General features: G+C 40.8%; 1 protein-coding gene across 1 annotated transcript in view; it reads right to left on the bottom strand.

Moving 5' to 3' along the window:
* Window positions 1-15,083, bottom strand: part of LOC137258151 (uncharacterized) — a 43,536-nt gene extending 28,453 nt beyond the window's left edge. Inside the window, exon 1 of the mRNA XM_067795718.1 lies at window positions 15,004-15,083. Coding sequence (XP_067651819.1) covers window positions 15,004-15,015 — 12 coding nt within the window. The 5' untranslated portion in view covers window positions 15,016-15,083. The remainder of the gene's footprint in view (window positions 1-15,003) is intronic.
* Window positions 15,084-19,299: the final 4,216 nt, after the last annotated feature.

The following is a 19,299-nucleotide window of genomic DNA, read 5'->3' as shown; positions in this document are numbered from 1 at the left end:
TAGTGATTATATGCCTATGAACTGATCTTACAATAAACCAAAAACATGTGGCTTTCAATCCATCAACTGAAACCTCGATCCATGGCAGGTAAATACGCATGTAAACGCCAGGGAAAAACAGTCTCTATCAATAACCGGAACTCATGCACGGCATAAAAGGCAAACTAGCGGGAATACTAAATGAACAGATGATTATTATGTCCCCGACAAAGGGATGAGGATGACCTGTTCCGCATTAATAATAAACGTTAAGAAAGCACACCTTTAAAGTAACTTGTTGGGCACAGCGTTACGATACCGTCATCACAAGACTGTCAGTAATCCACGGCTCTCACACCTACGTTTACTAAGCAACATATGGCATATATAGGATTACACTTTCTCAGTAAAGTACAAATTCTAGTACTTTTTTTGCTTGGGTCCCATCCGGGATTCGAACTCGCACACTCACAATCAGGCACCTGATCCGCAGCACACAAAGTCAGCCGTCTAACCCATCGCCTTTCCTAGAGTATTCATGGTTGAACTTACAACAATGCAGCTCCGGTATAACAAAGGATATTTCAGCATTTTGGATTTGGTCGAAGAAACTTACCGTTTCGAAGCCATGGCTGTGAACTGTATCTTCACATACAGGTAGAACGCTTCAGGCGTGGGTAAAGTGTGTTTGAAGGTCGTGACTTGCGTGTTATTCAATTATATTTGTTCAAAACAAATGGCATAAAAATTATAAATGTGTAATAAATAGAGGATATTACATGAGTGGCCATGACATACTATATTTACGATACGAGTAGCGAAATGTTGGTATTTACCGAGCGAGAGTTAGGGACACAACGACATTTAGGTACGAGTGTCGTGGTAAAAATAACATGACATGAACACAAATTTGATATTCTGTTTATTACTGAAGAAATATGCATCATTTAAACACGAGAAACGAAGTGCCTGCTTATAGCGGCTGAAGAAAATATCAACTTAATTCGGTAAGGACCTTAGCGTCACTTAAGGACAGCAGCCGTACGTGCATATGAAACAAGTGCACGTTGTCAGTACTTGGGATTCAGGGGCAACAGATTGGTTTGAAGACCCGGAGAGTAACTGCTATCCACTGCAAATGTCAGGATTGCCGAGTCAGTCAGCACCAAATATAGCCCATTACCATCCTACAGATGAATTAGAAGAATTATCAGGTTTCATACCACTATAATCACAGTACACACTTTCTATGTGTAGTATATTTTAAGTGCGCATGGAAAATCCTATATCTACATATAGGATATCTAATCCTGTATATTGTATATCTATAATTTGCATATCTATAATTACATGACACTTCTCTTGACACCACGTCAAAGGCCAGCATGTGTGTATTTTCTGTATTTTGTTTTATTAATTAAGCAATAATTATTATTGGGCCACAACGTTTAGTGTTTTGAATAATTATGATGGGTCACATTTCGTATAGTAGATGGTCAGCACTTTTAGGATTTTGTCAGAAGGCTTTCCAGAAGTGCTTTAGAGTTACCTCCTCTTGAGTTTGTTTTGATTATTTGCTGACTTCCGGGACACTATTCGAGGACATTTCACGTGAGTGGCGAGGGTCGCATGTGCTCGAACGTTCAGGAAATGACTGAATGACTGAATATATATATACATTAACTGTTGCTTGACCGCTCGCTGTGTTACACTCTGCATAACTGTTTCTCTCTCACACTAAGACTTTGGTGAGTTTACTACATATTTTGTTATATAAAACAAACATAACATGTATTAAAGATGATGCATACTACAGTATTTAACATGCATTTAAATTTATGTATATTAGAGTATTTAACATGTATTTAAGATGGCGTATATTAGAGTATATATTAATGTGTATATCTATCTATATAATATAGATATTAGGTGATGTAGTTTATTAATGTGTGTCATGTAAAAATCGATGTGTTCGATCAACATTCCGTCACAGTCATTCCTTAGATTAAAAGTTTTAAAGTTTACAAGGTCATACAACACAGTGGCTAAATATCACGGATGACCAAATATCACAGATAACCAAATGAAAAGCGCACGGTGGTTAACTCGCTCCACTGACTGGGACCCTAGAACTAAAGGTGCTGAATAACCCCGAACCCCGAACCTCCACCCCTATCCCCTCACCCCATCATTGCCATTGCATACCCCCAAAAGTGAGAAAAACCCCCAACACACCTTCAACAGGAATACCACTACACGCTATCAAGTCTACACATCTGAAACAGTCATGGATGTTGTATGTAGACGCCCAGTTGACGACTGCCACTACAGGGGCACTGGAAGTGACAGGCACAGTTGATAATTATCAACAGTGACGGACAGGTTCGTCTCTTGACTACTGAATCCATCACGTATATATTTTTTCCATGGGGTTTGTGCACAAGATCATAGGGATTCATGGTGAGTAGTGACTTGTCAAGGATACCAGTCACACACTATGATACCAGCCCTACATTGTTGTACCTGTCAGCCATATTCTGACCAGTCCTACGTAATCATACCGGTTCTACATGTCAGACACATTCCGACCAGTCTTACATTGTCGTTCTTGTCAGACATACTGCAAAAAGACTTAGTCGTCATGTCACTTACATCGTTTTCGTACATGTCATAATGTATAATGCAACCAGTGTTACACGGTCATACCAGTTTGAGATGATGATGATGATGATGATGATGATGATGATATGAAAACAAATCATAGCCATGCTCATGATCACTTGTCATTTTAAAGGCATGGCTAAAAATGAGAATGGGATATGAAAATAATGTCCGTGCAAGGCACTGACAGCAAAGTTTATAGCCATCCAATAGGTCACGTGACAGGTTTCTTCTCCCTCGTCTCATTCAGAATGTAACACTTCAATTTCCATGGTTGATTTATGGCATGACGTCCGTTCTGTTGGATTCATTTTAACCTGCTGGTATTTGCGTATGGAGTAGTTTTTTCTAAATCAATGTGGAGACAATGGTGTCACGTACGGTCGAGGCCTGACAACAATATATCCATTAGCTATGCTACACGATTTCAGTCTCATTGTTTCCTATTGCTTCGATGGTCTTTTAATGTTACTGAATCGTGAAGTCTTCTTACTTTGATTAATAAATAAGCAATGCATATACTCCAACCCTTAAATGTAATTTATGTTAAGAGAATGTATTGAATGTCTACGAGGACGATCGTGAAAGAAGAACAGTTATCCCTGGGTAATGAAATCATTAAATAATTCAGCGTTCCGTATGAGGTCACGAAATGTCCCGACCCTGCCTCAGGTACAAATGCATCAGGTATGACGACTCGGAATCCAATCGCTTACAAGCGATCAGACACTGTGCTGTTCATGAGAATTGCGTTCTAAAAGCACAGTCTATTATACCGTTAAACGTACAATTAGGGAACAAACAGCCGGGCTTATCGGCCAAAAAGGACGCCATTGTTCGCGAAAGGCCTAATAGCTGACAACAATATATGAATTGATTACTGCCAGCCTGTAATCCATTCCGATGTTCTCGAACATGGTCATGGTGGTGAGTAATAACACCATTATGAGAGAAACAAGTGTCGAGCCTGAAACACGTGTTTATTGCTATATAAATCTAAAAGCAACCTTTCATACGAAACACCAACACCACGACCAAAAGCATGTGTTCTTAAAACTTAGGTTTACCACCAGTTGATAATGCCCTACAGTGTTTAAATCAACACAGATATGCTCAATGTGATATTCAATACAAATTGACGTAAAACAAAGTACACACCTGATGTTTATGAACTATACTTTAGACTCACTAGTTTAAATGTAGCTACTCACTCTAGCTCCAGTCATTTGTTCTAAACTGGATTTTGCAAAATATTCCATACCAAGGTAGTGTTTACACATGAACTGATATATTGTAGAACAAATGGCTTTGCATGAGAAATTTTGTAAAGAGTGTGGATATTTAAAACTGGATAGTGGAGAGAATGTTTCACTCCAGTTAGAGGCAAGTTGAAGGAGGGCAAACCTGAACCACATCCCCACTCTCCACGCCCCTAAAAAACACATCAAATTTCTCAGCAGAATTAAGTAATTGTTATGCCAAGGCCAACAGAAAATGAACACTGGCGAGTAATTAGAATGCTCCAATCCGGTACAACACAACGGGATTTAATGTTCATCGAAACATAGTATGGAACTTGTGGCAACGACACCAACAAGCAAATCACGTCAGAGATTGCCCTTGTAACGACCCCACATCAAGATAACTGGATCGGCCACACATCCGGAACCGCTTCCAGCCTGCAGCAGGCCTACTACAGACACCACCCCTGGACTGAGGTGGTTATCACCACAAACCGGACGTCGACGTTTACAGGGTTTTGGATCATCGAACGACGCCCGTCAAGCCGGTTGATCTTAACGTTACAACTTCACCAACGACGTTTACGGTAGGCAAAACAGCATGGGAGATGGATTCAACGTCATCTTCACGGATGAGTCCAGGGTTTCGCTTCACAGAGCTGATAGCTGTTTGAAAGTTTAGCGTCGACGTGGGGAGCGTTATGCTCACAATTGTGTCATGGAAATTGCTCGTTTTGGAGGCGAGAGCGTGATGGTCTGTGGTCAATTACGGCGACACACAACTGAGTCAAGTCTTCTCATCATCACTGTTAATCTGACAGAGTAGCGAAATAGGGATGAGGCCCTCTAGCCAGCCGTTTACCGTTCATACGGCAACATGGACCAGGGGTGACACTACAGCAGGACAACGCCAGAACGCACACTGCCCAAATTGTTCAACGTTTTCTGTCTCAGTACAATATTGATGCACCAATGCCCAACTAAGTCACCGGATATGTCGCCTATTGAGCACGTATGGAATGAAATGGAAAGAAGCTTGCGACGCTCACCAAAACCGCATGTAACGCTGCAGCAACTGCAGCAACGTCTTCTTGAAATCTGGGATAACATCCGTCAACGATGTCATTCACGACTGATACATTCCATGCGACAGATCTAGAGATGTGTTCCCTGCATCATCTCCGGTATTAGAGTGGGACTCTTCTGTTTACATCCTAAGCATTCAGATTGATGTTTTACTCTTTGAAATTGCCTCTAATCCGAAATTAATGTAGTCATTAGCAGGTCAAATGCCTGTTCTGTGATATAAACGTTCTTGTTTTGACTTCTTATATGTTTTGCTATACCATTTTTTTCATAGCATCACAAGAATGTTTGTTGCTAAGTTTACATGTCTTGAAAGGATCCCAAAAGGTGTGCTTAACTGGAACTCCTACTGACTGAAACAAATTAATATGTGTCATCAACTGTCATGTTAAATATCACCTGTCTGTTGTCATTCTCAGTCGTTAATTTAACCTGTCATGTTAATGCCAATCAACTATCATGTATATACTTTATATTTCAAAAATGGTTATTAATTTGGAATTTCATCCGATGTTTTCTAAGCATTACTCTAAAGGACGACTGGGTTATTGATTTCAGCTGAGACCCAGTGAATGGGGTTGAACCGCTGTAATTTTACAAAACAAAAGATGAAGATATATATAACCTTATAGCAAACACCTAGTTTCAGCAATGCTCAAATCGTCGCTGTTTGCAGTTTTTTGTCCTTTACGCAAGTGGGATCGATTCGGTCGAAAATGTCCAAGGGCCAACGACAAATATGAATTGATCTGAATAAAACACTCATGCATTACTCGGTGTGTGTGTGTGTGTGTGTGTGTGTGTGTGTGTGTGTGTGTGTGTGTGTGTGAGTGAGTGAGTGTGTGTGAGTGAGTGAGTGAGTGTGTGAGTGAGTGTGTGTGTGAGTGAGTGAGTGAGTGTGTGTGTGTGTGTGTGTGTGTGTGTATGTATCGACAGGACGTAACAAAATGCTCATATCTGGCACAAGACATGCTCACTGACATTTATCAGCAGGGCACATATGAAAGAAAGGAATGTCAAGGTGATGGTCATCTGTTCTCAATAACTTCATATCATGAAATGTCCGACTATTCTTTCTACAGTAATAATTCTGCCAACTGCTAGAGCTTCTGTGGTTGTTGATGGCGTGTTCGCAGACCTTGATCAAAAGCATCTTGCGTGGTTTAGATCTGGAAACCTTGACGACCACACCAACACCTAGATGGTGCGGTTCCGTGCAAAAAAAGCCGTGTAAGGTTGTTGTTGTCGTGTTGTGAAATTACGTTTGTTTGTCGTATGATGAAAAAAGGAATGTGTCCGAAGAATTTCATCTGTAAAAAGGGATGTGCAGTTAAGTTGCTTTGAACGTGTATCAGGTCTGTTCCACCGATATGGGAGATGTCAGACGATATCATTACGCTGCTGCAACCAAACCTGTCCACTTCCTGCATGCACACCGTCTCTGGCGATTTCGGCAAACACAACTGCTTCCAGTCTGAACGATACCTCTAACTGATCTTCATGCAGGAGTTACACTGTCCTGGTATTGCTTCAGCTATTGAGGTAGACTTGGTGAATCTCTCACGTATGTGATAAACCAGAATGAAGCAGCTTTGCGCTGCAGGTGTGAGACGTGGGGTGACCTGATCTCGCCGGGTCATCCGTCATCGATCAAACGATTAACCAATAATACGCTTATCTTGCACGGTGGGTTATCAAAGAAAAGTGTTTACACATGTGTGGTTGCTACAGTAAAAGGAAAGCATGATTATTTGGATGTGAGGTACATGTGTAAGCAGCATACTTTATTTAGATGATTATCACACAACAACTGATTGATTAACACATTGGTATCTAATTCAATGGACCATGGATGGATGACCGTGGAGTTATTCAGTCCATGCCTAGACAGTGCAGAGCAATATTGGATGTTCAAGGTGGCCACAATGTATAGTGAAGTCAAAACCCAACTAGGAACACTTATTGATAAATTATGCATGTTAACAATATTTGATCTTTTTATACTGGGAGATGCGACTGCAACTGAATTATTCATTTTATCTCACTTTAAATTGCGCTCACTAAATTAGTGAAAGTAAGCATGTGAGTTTCTTTTTTTCGCTATGGTATATATTACAGTTTGGTGTAGTAATAAAATGATGATACCTCCCCTTTCTATCACGAAAAGCGGCAAAATATGGTGACACTAACCGAAGGTGCAGCACAGGTGACAATCTATTCGAGATTTCTGCAATTCCATCAGGGGATAAACGCCAGTAAAAGAAAAAGCCAGTCACTCCGAATAGTAAGAGATAAAGCCCCTTTAAGATGAGCCACCGACACAGTTCTGTTAAACAAACCTTAACCACACAGCCCAGTGCGAGAACGGCACAGTTGAGGCATTCAAGCAGTCATTACCGTTTAATAGATTTTTATGGGATTTTTTTTATTCGAGATTGGTATCTGTCACTAGGTTCTAAGGGTTCCTGTAACTATGTGTAAGTGGTCCAGGTGTGTTCAATTGACGAGTAAAAGGTGAATTCCGTGAGGTGATGGTTGTGCCTGTGTCTGCTGGTCCAGCGGCTGGATGTGCATATTGTCACGCAGCCCACGGATGCGGAGCGCAAGAGGTTACCGGATTTCTAAAAGTACTTTCAAGAGGCCCAGTTCCAGTTTTTAAGTACTTCTCCTGAGTTCAGGTCGGACTTCACCAAAGAATATTACATAATCGAACTCCAGGTAATATTTTACGCCGCTCTTAGCAATATTCCAGCTATATGGCGGCGGTCTGTAAATAATCGTGTCTGGAACGGACAATCCAGTGATCAACAGTACGAGCACCAATCTGCACATATGGGAATCTGACACGTGTCAACCAAGTCAGCGAACCTGACCACCCGACCCCGTTTGCCGTCTCTTACGATAAGCATGGTCGCCTTTTGCGGCAAGCATGGGTTGCTGAAGACCTAGGCCACCCCGGATTTTCACCGGTCGTATCGAAAAAGATGTTCACTGGATCGGATAGTGACGCTCTGGTGTAATAGAAATTAAAGCATCCCACATCGACACTGTTGATCAATGGATAGGCTGGTCCAATGGTTTTAATGTAGAGGTCACTTGTTCTTCGTACAATCGTACAACGGGTAACTGTTACATAGTAACAGCTACGATATTAATATGCATAATATATTACGATATTAAAAACCAAGATATTATCATTATCATTATTTAACCAGGACAGTTTAAAGACAATAGTTTGTTGATATTTTTAAAGTGTATGTGAAGTTTTAAAAACACCTTCGCACACACATCGAAACAAGCAAACGATCTTTGTCAAACATATCTGACATATCAAAGCAACGTATTGTTTACACGCTGTTTAGACACTAATCGACCTCTAAATCCGTATGTTTACTTTATTTTCACGCAGGTTTTTCAAACATGCAACGAGGATAGATCAACACAAACGTGTTTACATTTACTAAAATATTGAAAGTCCCTTTAAGGTCAGTGTGTATCAATCCGTACGATCTGTTTTTGTCAGATAATCTGTTTACTGACACAGGACTGTTTATTACTCAGTACTTGTTTTTCGTATCTACGATGACGTCAGATCACAGCGTCTGCAACCCACTAGACCTTTCAGAATAGGGAAGATCACAAACAGCGTTTTAACCCTCTGGCTCAAAATTTCCACATTCAAGACTTCAATGTTATGTAGACATTTGAAAGACATTTCCATTTCTGATACATCTTTAACAAAATTATGCAGGATGCATTGAGGATAGTACACTCTTCAAGCACAGAAACGCAACATGAAATTCAAAAATGGTACTTACAAGTTTGCACACATATGTAAACTCAAACATTTTCTAGGGTTGCACATTGTTTCTGGAATGATGTGGAAGATTACGCTTGACCAAACGAAAACCAAAACGATTTTGAACTTTTTTTATCAATCAGGATTGTCATGATCTCATACATGATCTCCGAACGTGCGCTTGTCCAAGAAAGTCTGACGGCTAATGGACACATCGACCGTCCGCTCGTCAATCACCTTGTTGACACTCAACTTCAGCTCTTCAAACAGGACAACGCTAGGCCCACACAGCACGTGCCACCCTGGACTACCTGGCCAATAACAACATCAAGACCCTCCTCTGGCCCTCCAGATCCCCGGATCTAAACCCAACACCTTTGGGATCAGACAGATAGACGGGTACTTCGAGGTCGTAATCCAGCACAAACTCTTCAACAGTTGTTCCACACACTGAAGGAGGAATGGAGAAGGATTCCACAACAAAACATCCAACGACTGACTCGATCTGTACTCTGGAGGTGTCGGGCAGTGGTAGCAGCTGGAGGTGGTCATACGAGGTGCTAACTTCAACACCACCTGGCGGACAGCAGTAATGACTGTGATGACTTTTATTCTAATGAAATATGGACAAGACAGCAAGATTGAGAGTTCTTCTCAGGACACATTTACTTCGGCATCTACGTTATCTGGCATCATGCGTTCCGTGCATGAAGTAAAAATGCATTTTGATTAGATGCTGCGCCCAGATGCAAGGCTGCGGAAATGTACGGTTTAAAACAAATCTCCATTTAGATCCTTAGTTCCCAAGACCGTAGAAACAAAGCTCCATTTAGATCCTTAGTTTTTAAATCCGTAGAAACAAAGCTCCATTTAGATCCTCAGTTTCTAGGTCCGTAGAAACGAAACTCAATTCAGACGCTTAGTTTCCAAGTCTGTAGAACATACTGTAACACGGCAACTCTTTATATCAGGATAAGAAAAAGGCAATATTATTTGAAGTTACTTGCACATTTCCACATTTTATACTCAGTCACGCATCGAGGCATCTCTGCGACTTCTTGGTTCACAGTTTGCACGTGCATGAACAATGTCGATGTTTGTGTGTTTATTGGAACATGTGCCCTCGTGCGTGTGTTTGCACTGTATATTGAGATATTGAATAAAACCAGTGAGTTCAGTCGTGAACAAACGCTGACGCAATGCGGCAGTGTGTTATTGATCAGCCAGCATCCTCCCCCGGTGGAATAGAAGGTAGCCAGACATGTGGTGCTGAAGGTGCCGTCTCCACGTGTGACGGTGTCAGGTCAACGAGACAACCATCTACAGTTGGTGCTTCTACTGACACTATACCCAAGTGAATGGTTCCAGCTGCTCCTGCAAGTAGACCAGTGCGTGGCTGAACCGGTCGAGAGCGCACAACATGCGGTACCAACGTCCAGCTATACGTACAACGTTACTGACACATCACCGTCTGTGATGGAGAGTGTGGTGTAGACATGGTTTCAGAGGACAAGACAGGACAAACTGCCCATGCGTCAGAGTGGCAAGAGCTCACAGCACAGTATACTGATTACACATGAGTGCTGATGTCATCGGGACAACACCAATGGTGGTACAAGGATCTACAGACGTACAGGGCAACGTCATACTGACGTTTCCGTTAATCAGCGACGTCTGTCTAACGGTATGAAGTAGCATTACGCAAGTGATGCTTTCACTGTTACGTCTCCAATCGATTTGAAAGGTGAAAGCTGAAGGCACGTCTCCTTTGGGTATCAACCATTTGTTCAATCATTTGTGCAAATGCAGCTCCTTTGAAGTCGCGTTCCTCGCGTAACAGACGTTTTAAGGAAACATGAATTGTTCAACGTCCATGGCCGGAAGACCCAGAACACACAGGTAGCGGTACCGGTGGCACTGTGAGCCTACGCTTTGGTTGGCATTGAACAATATCTCCAGGCTGTTAATAGTGGTGTAGTGTCTTAAACAAAATGCCGTCGGGTCCTAAATGTGTAAACGAAGGCTACTTCCGATGTTGACATATGTATTGAAAAATTGCAGTACCTCTCTTTGAGAGAGCGTCGTTCGTTTTCCTGTTAACACGACTACGCTTGTGCAAACCGAAAAAGGAGATAGGGTTTATAGTGGAATGCATTAATTGTATCCCGGAGATCTGACTCAGCCAGAGTGTTGCTTTGTATGCAGGCATTTGGTCCAATCATGATCTCGGGTCGCACAAGACAGAATCAACACAACGCTGTTAGTCTGTGAATTACACAAATATAATGATTTGCACATACAGGATCACGGTCACCCTTGTCGCGAGTCGATACAAGCTTCTAAGTGCTACTTTTACAGAGGAATTTCACATTTCATTCACAACTGACATATATTTTGTCACAAGACATAGGATAAGATTCATCCCGACGTCATTCTTCCAACTTATAATCAAGAAAAAGTGTGAAAAAGAAAATACATAGTTTTGTCCTGAAATAAAATGGTTAAATCCTAGTGATTCTCTCTAGAGCGAAATGCGCTTCTTTTCCTAGAAGCCAGTTTACCGATGATTCCTCTATGAACAGAGTCTGTGACTTTAAAAAAGTAAACTCTTCGTTCAGGGCTGAATTATTTACTGTTCCATTGACGTATATGTCCCTAACGTAAAGACGCGCATTACCAACAAACAAATGAGAAACATGCTGAAGACGGTTTACATTTGGGTTGAATAGTTTGTCATAAATATTTTAAGTAAATCTGAGATTATCTTAAATCATATGGAGCAATATGAACGTCGTATTTCTACTACTAATATGAGTTTAGATCAGTACAGCCAGATGCAGCTGACTCGTCACGTGACATTCCACAGATCCATGGGGTTGGATTGTCGACGACTGTGGTCTTTTGGTGAAGCAGTTTAGAAACTGTAGTGATGGTAATAAGGATTCTAGGTGACCTGCTACACTGGCAGAAATTACAGATGGCATTGGCTTGTAACGTCATGGTAACAACACAATAATCCACCAAGGCCTTCGTGTTTAGATCATTAATTTTCATGGCAGGCTTTGTGTCGTCTTATCGAGCCATGGCATCTTCAACTTGAACATATGAAAGAAACATTCGTGCCGTACAACGGTTCTTTGTAACAAGTCTCGGATGGGAACATAGACATTTCTGCCCACGTGCAAGGGAGTAGTCATGCATTTTGTAACTCTTATGTTCTGCGTCTTTGTTTCGAACTGGACATGCCAGAAACGTACCAGAATACACTGTCAGTTGTGTATTGATGTCTCTAGTATTTAAAATCACACCGGCAATATTTCTGCCATATCGTGACGACTATTACACGTGACTGCCCTACTGGGGAGAACAAACACGTCTATATCACGACGCCATTATCATTACACACCGAAACATGCCTGAATTAAAACTTATAGATGAGATTGAAGTTGACGTACATAATAATGACATAATAAATGTACACTTATCGTTGACAGATTATTAAAGATTATTAAAGATTTTTTTAGCACTTGTTATCCGTTCTGTCGTCTCTGTCCTGTATGATTGATATCATGAACAACTATCCTCCACATTGGACAGACCACCCTTTTTCCATCCAAATGCCAAATGTCCTGACTCTATAATACGTGAAAAACGTAAAACTATAAATGAACTCTATCACTTCCCGAATGACGGGGTAAGATATCAAAACATTTAGTGTCATGTGTACAACTGTACAATAGCTCGATGTATTGTTGTTCTCGATATAGTGGGAGACATAGGGGCTACTGTCGATAAAGATCAACTGTTTTCTTTTCATTTGTGACCACAATTATTCTGTGGTGTTTTTCGCACGATTTTGCTTTTGGATTAAAAAACAAATTGGGTTTTCGATTCTATAATCTCACAATACTTCAAGGTAGATTGTCCCCTTTCTTGTTATCTAATATCAAGCACAGAATCTTTAATCCTCGCAATGACACGAGCACCTGTGATATCAAGTGGATCAGACGTTAATGTAACTTGGTTACATTTGTCATATGGGTAATATGTCATAACAGACAGGTGTCAATAAAATCGATGTATAAATATCACCAGTTAAGCGAATCAGCAGAAGCCGAGCAGAGGTATGATAAATATTGGACAATAAACAGCGCTGTTCTAGCTATGTGACGATGGCCTGAATCTTACGAAATCTGGAGCGGATAATCCGATGAAAATAAGAAATCTATTATACTGAGGGGCAAAAATAAGGGATCACATGAAAGCGCAAGTGTTCGGGTTTTTTTCAGGTTTCTTCACAAACTGTGATCCAAATCTATCCCTCCGCTAGAACTGGAATGGCGATGTGAGTATACCATGCTTCTCCACAAAGTCCCTGTACCTAGCTCCGAAACTGATTTCTTCATGTAAAATTAGCGCTTAAATTAACATTTGTGTAGAAAAAATGTAATTATGGAATAGTGTGAGAAGAATAAATTTCTTCGGGGTGGGGCGATATCGATGTGGGTGGCTGTTATCGCTTGCTACCATCAGCTGATAAAATGCTTTCCCGGGATGTGTTTAGACGCATAGTATTAATTATGAGAGTGAGGGAGTTCGGTCAAACGAAACTTTATACAATACAGTTATTGCTTAACCATATTGGTATCCATACATGAATGTGTCATTGACCCGTGAAGATCAAGTTTAGAATTTTTCTTCAGTAACACAAATTCGACTTAAGAGACGACAAACGGGATCGGGTAGTCCGACTAGCTGAATTGGTTGACACATGTCATGGTGACCACTACATTGATTATTATGACCTTAAGCAAGTACAAATTTAAAAAAACCCACCAAAACAACACACACACAAAGAAACAAAGGCAAATAAAATAAAAAAAAGATTTTTATTCCAACAACAGTAGATGGGTGTAATAAATATAATCGTGGGATACGAAGCCAGAATTTGTCACTTTCGGCTTCCCCAGAGGATACATCCGTGGGCCGAGGTATCCCCGTCCACAGTAGCGTATGAACTGCATCTAGGCATTTGTACTCGCCCCTAATATGTACACATATTTAATCCGTGATATTACGATTTAGTCACACAAAGTATGCAGTAAATTATGCCTGTAGGCCAACTTTCCCCCGAAGACAATGCACAAGGGGACAATATTGCAATGTTGCAATGTCAAGAGACACTCTGTGACTTGTAGTATGTCGAAAGATTATTCCACTGTAAAGAACTCAAAGTAGTTCTTTCGAATGCTTCGAATCATGGTGTGAATAATCTATTCGAGAATCTCTAACTCTGTCATTTGACATTAAATGAATTGCGAGACAAAAGTCAGTATAGTCTTGGACATTTGAAATTATCCAAACTTACTGGCACGGCTCGGCTGAAACGAGTCGCATGTGAGATCCTCTTTGATATGATGCCTGTGATATCGCCTGTGATATCCGTAACAAACACCGGAGCGTATATTGCCAGGCAAGTTATTATCAACACATGCCGAACATTTTTTTATGCTTGTGAGGAATCTTTACCTTTTATCGACGAGAGTATATATTTATCATCAAATGACATGGAAATGAGATTTTCTTCATCACCAAAATTCCCTTCTTCAAGTAACCAGTAGTAATGTTCATTACAATGTGTTCAGCCAAACAGACTAACTGGCAATAGCGACTTTCTTTGACTGTGACGACATAACACCGTATATTTCACAATAATCAATTAAAGTAATGATAATAATAATGATCAGTAATAATAATCAGTTTCATATCTACATAACATCCAGATGTATAGTGAAGGAATCAGGCCACCTATTCGTAGCCATACGAACGTCTTAAGCCCTTTCTTAACACATGACCCGTGAAGGTCCTGGGGTAGAATAGGCCTTCAGCAACCCATGCTTGCTATAAAAAGCGACTATGCTTGTCGTAATAGGCGACTAAAGTCGAGTGGTCAGACTCGCTGACTTGGTTGACACATGTCATCGGTTCCTAATTGTGCAGATCGATGCTCATGTTGTCGGTCACTGGATTGTCTGGTCCAGACTCGATTATTTACAGACCGCCGCCATATAGCTGGAACATTGCTGAGTGCGGCGTGAAACTAAACTCACTCACTCCCTCTTAACGCATTGACTATGATCAAACTTAAGGGTTGTATGGGCTATGAACGTTTCGAGAATAAGAGCCCAGATCCACAAACAAAGTAAATGTAGATGTAAAGCGAAAGCCCCTACTTACCTCAGCCACCATTTGTCAACACTGTCAACATATCTCTTCCAATAGTCTACCGCCAGCTAGCGTCCCGGACACGATTCTCCTTCAAGGTTCCAGATACCGACTGTGTATTGACATGAGATGCAGTGGTACTGTATCTCTTTGACATGACGTTACAACCGTTAAATCTATTCAGTTCAGTCTCCTGATAATAAAGCAGGCTAATTAGTTCACTAGCATTCCCCCTCTACTCTATACTTAGAGGCACTATTGTACATACTTGGCGCTTGGAAAGCTCCGGGTTATTTGTTTACGGCGCATATTAAAGCGGGTGCTTCAAATGTGTCGGTACATTATCAGGTGTTTCAAAAGTCATACTTGTAATCAATACCAGATCGTACCATACCTTGTCATCATAAACTATTGATTATGAAATATTCCTGAAAAAAAACCCAAAACAAACATAGAACATAGTTTGCGTGAGGCACGAAATGCAACCAAATTGAAGTGATAACAAAGTAATAAAATGTGCTATCTTTATGGATAACAACTTCATTTGTCCGTGAGAGCGACGCTTCGATACCGATCCTTGTACCGTTGTCAGGCATAAATGGAACAAAAAGAAGGAGTACATACATAGTCAATGTAACAATGTTACAAAGAAAACAAAAAGAAACGAATTCGAAAACAATGCAATTAACATAATTGGCTATGCAGTAAGTAATCCAACGACAAAAGTCGATATATACAAGAGTAAGAGATGCTAATTGAATCATGATTAAGAGGTGAAATGAGTACTTATTAAATATTGGTGTTGTTTATCCTTATTATCCTAATCGTGCTGTTAAAGACACTGGATATCTTTTTAAAAAAAGTGTAAATCAAGGAAAATATCAAATGTTTCTGTGAGTGGCTAATTACCAACCAGTGTACATTCATGTGAATCCTCATTAGTGTCAATTAGAGGGGGCCTTCCACTGAATTATTTGAATAACTCCATATAGTTTCTTACTGTGATGCTTAATTAACCTGAATGACATGACTATTTGACTAATGATGTATTGCCATGCATGTAAATGTTTTACGTGTGACAGCAGAGTTATGAAGATATGACACAGAGACGTTGGTCCGGGTCCTGATCTATGAACAAAGCGTTCATAGAACAAGGCTCACCGTGTTACAGTCCTGCGCCGTTTATCCGAACCTCAGATGTCCGGAAAACTCGCTTTCCGAACGAAAATTCCTTTAAACGAATTCACGACGTTGAAAAATTACCCACTTATTCGGAAATCCGGTTTCTGTAACCGGGCGGTCATTTTCACATACAAAACGCTAAATTGTATACTTTTGTGTCGTATATCCACATGGCTGAGCACCTGTCAGTATGTTCACACACGCAAATAGCAACTGACCTTGTATACCCTAACATGAAAGATGACAACAGTCTTTGAAGCGTGAGAAGCGCTGTGAATGGTTTGTGGATACGAAGTGTCTGTGGTGACACTCCTTTCTAGATATTTGCCTCCTACCTTGTCTGTCTGTCGTACTGTATACTGTCGGTTCATTGACTAACGCTGGTTGTGCACCATTGCAGCGCAAGCGTTGTGACGTTGGCATGTAGCTTTCGTTTCCGTCAAATTCTGTCAGCGTTGTTCCTTGTTCGTTCCGAAACGAGATAAATGATACAAAATGGTGACCAACCAAGTCAATGTGACAGCTCGATCTATATTACTACCATTCATGTTCCTACAGGCCAGCATTTGTTCAACAAAATTGCCATTAGGATCCTCCATAGTTACGTCTCTTTGTAACGTGTCCACGTGTTTGCTCAGCTTTCCAGTATTTGCGTTAGAATTTGTATTTACATTTAGATGAAGTATGGCACAAGGAGACGTATGGTGTGTCCTCGTATCGCTTCCCGTGTCAAGTATACCAAGGTCAAGGGCAGCGTGAAAGTGCTTCATGTAGTCACGTGACTAAGTCGGTACACAAATCAGGTATAACATATTCATATTCTATTTTTTTCATTTATTTATTTATTTCGGTATAATGCCTAACGTTCTCAGTGTATTCTACAGTTCAACGAGCAGCTTTGCGACATTTCCAGAATGGCTTGTACTATGGCTCGGTGAGAGTGGAACGAGCGACAACAGGTCACCTATTCAACGTGACAATCGCTTTTCGTAGTCTGAATGAACAAGCTATATAAAACGTTTCCATAATCTCATCTCAAAGCATATCCAGCTCATTGCACGATTAACGCCATGTGCAAAAATAATTATTCCAGTTTCAATCTCAGACTAATGCTGCCGATTGCGTAGTGTGTGCCTTCCGCCCGTCTGGTTGTACTATTGATTCTCGTGATGCAATTCACTGCCATAACGATAAATCTAGGAGTTCGCCAAAAGCTGAGTGTGTCCTGCTCCAACGATAACACACATCAGAAATGCATCGGAATACAATCTTCCTACACCATTCTGGATTCCGAGACAGATCTCTTTCAATGCACTCTACAACAATAATGTGAACATTTGTGAGTGCCCAAACTTTTAATTCAAGGGTTGGTTGGATGGTTGGTATGTTGTTCGACGCTGCAAACAGCGCTAGCAATAGAACAGCGAGGACACCAGACGATGCGTACATGTATGTTACATCATCTCAAGCGGTCATCAATGGCGCAGGGATAGGGCGGTAGTTGTTTGTTCTTGTCATTGTTTCACCAGAAACTGTGGAAGAAAGTAAGGAAATGTTGCAGATAAGATCTGTTTTAGACTGCATTCTAGGTCTCACGGTTTGTATCACGTCACATGACATCTGCATCTTCTCAGTGGGCTGACTTTGAGCACCTAGGATTGATATATTGCAATTATACATGCGTGATAATGGTATTTGCTGTAGGTGTATGAGGTCACGCTCCATCACAGCTATTTATACTTGCTGCAGCTCTGCTTAGTAGGGTGTACATGTCTGGTGGGATTTTTATTTTGGTGCAATTATGTTTTGGCATTGGTAAAAAGTGACTAATTTGTGTAATTTCTATTTCTTTGCCGTCGCTGCCAAATATACGTTTGAGAGGGTGACTCCTCCAGAAGGCCATGTATTTGGCCTTAAGGATAATTAGGTATGTGACAGGCGGCGCATCTGACTTCGAATCTTGTTTGAGGCCAAACTGAGGCATGGTCTTGATATTCCAGTAAGAACTGTATCTGTGAAGGTCTGAGTCACTGCATTGTCTGGTCCAGATTCGATTATGTGCAGACCACCGAGATAGAACTGGAATATTGCCGAGTGCGGCGTTAAACAACATACCAACCATTCAACAAAACCCAGAATTAAATGCCTGGGCACCCACAAATGCTTAAAATATTGTTGTGGAATGTCTTGAAAAAACAACAAAGACAAGTCTTGTTAAAACAACAAATCAAACCAGACAAAACAGTAAGAAATGAGCAATACTTTCCGGCTGAATGCAAAGTGCCGTCAGATGGCTTGCATAACCTTCCTATCATTTCAGTGTGCGTATGTATATTTGCAGTATCTTTTGTTCACTTTTACATCGCAATGTGTTGAACATACATACAAGCTTCGCCGGTAGTTCTGCTTTTCCACTAAAAATGTTGGGATCCAGCCAACTTCATTTGGTCGTCTTCAGTCGACATTTTTTTTTATTGTAGAATATTATCAATTTGGTTTTAGGGGTTGATTGCCTGTTCCTGATGTACTAGAATACACCTAGCTGTGACAAGAGACTGTCTTTGTATCCAGTAGGTCTAACTCTAGTCCAGGAGGAATGTCACCGTCACAGCAATGAACGCTGATTGTCCGACAGACTGATGGGTCGAACACGTGAGGTGTTTAGAGCTATTGATAGCCATTCAGCAATATCGATATCTCGAATGCTCATTTAAATTTAATCTGCCCACTTGACGGAAACAAGAAAGTGCACTCTCGTCTCAGTCTTGTTCATTCATTCATTGCATATTTTCAATAGAACGGTACGGCTTCGCTTCCGCTAATCGGGCTCTGCTCAGAATTTGATCATACAATCAGGACACAATGTTATGTTTTTAATAGTGTTGATATTTGTCAATACAAATTACCATGTACTCATTATCGAAAAGTACGTGCAGGTAGTTCAAACTACGATGCATTTTTACAGCTATGGCAGATAACTGCATGGAGAAATGTTACGAGACGTCAAGACGTTCGTGTGAGTGAGTTTCATTTTACGCCGCTGGCAATATGCCAGCAATATCACGACGGGAGACACCAGAAATGGGCTTCACACATTGTACCAAACACGAAATCGATATTAGCGTT

Source organism: Haliotis asinina, chromosome 12 (genome assembly GCF_037392515.1).
Source record: "Haliotis asinina isolate JCU_RB_2024 chromosome 12, JCU_Hal_asi_v2, whole genome shotgun sequence".
NCBI classification, from domain to species: Eukaryota; Metazoa; Mollusca; class Gastropoda; order Lepetellida; family Haliotidae; genus Haliotis; species Haliotis asinina.
The sequence above is the reverse complement of the archived record's forward strand: the minus strand, read 5'-3'. Positions and strand labels throughout refer to the sequence as shown.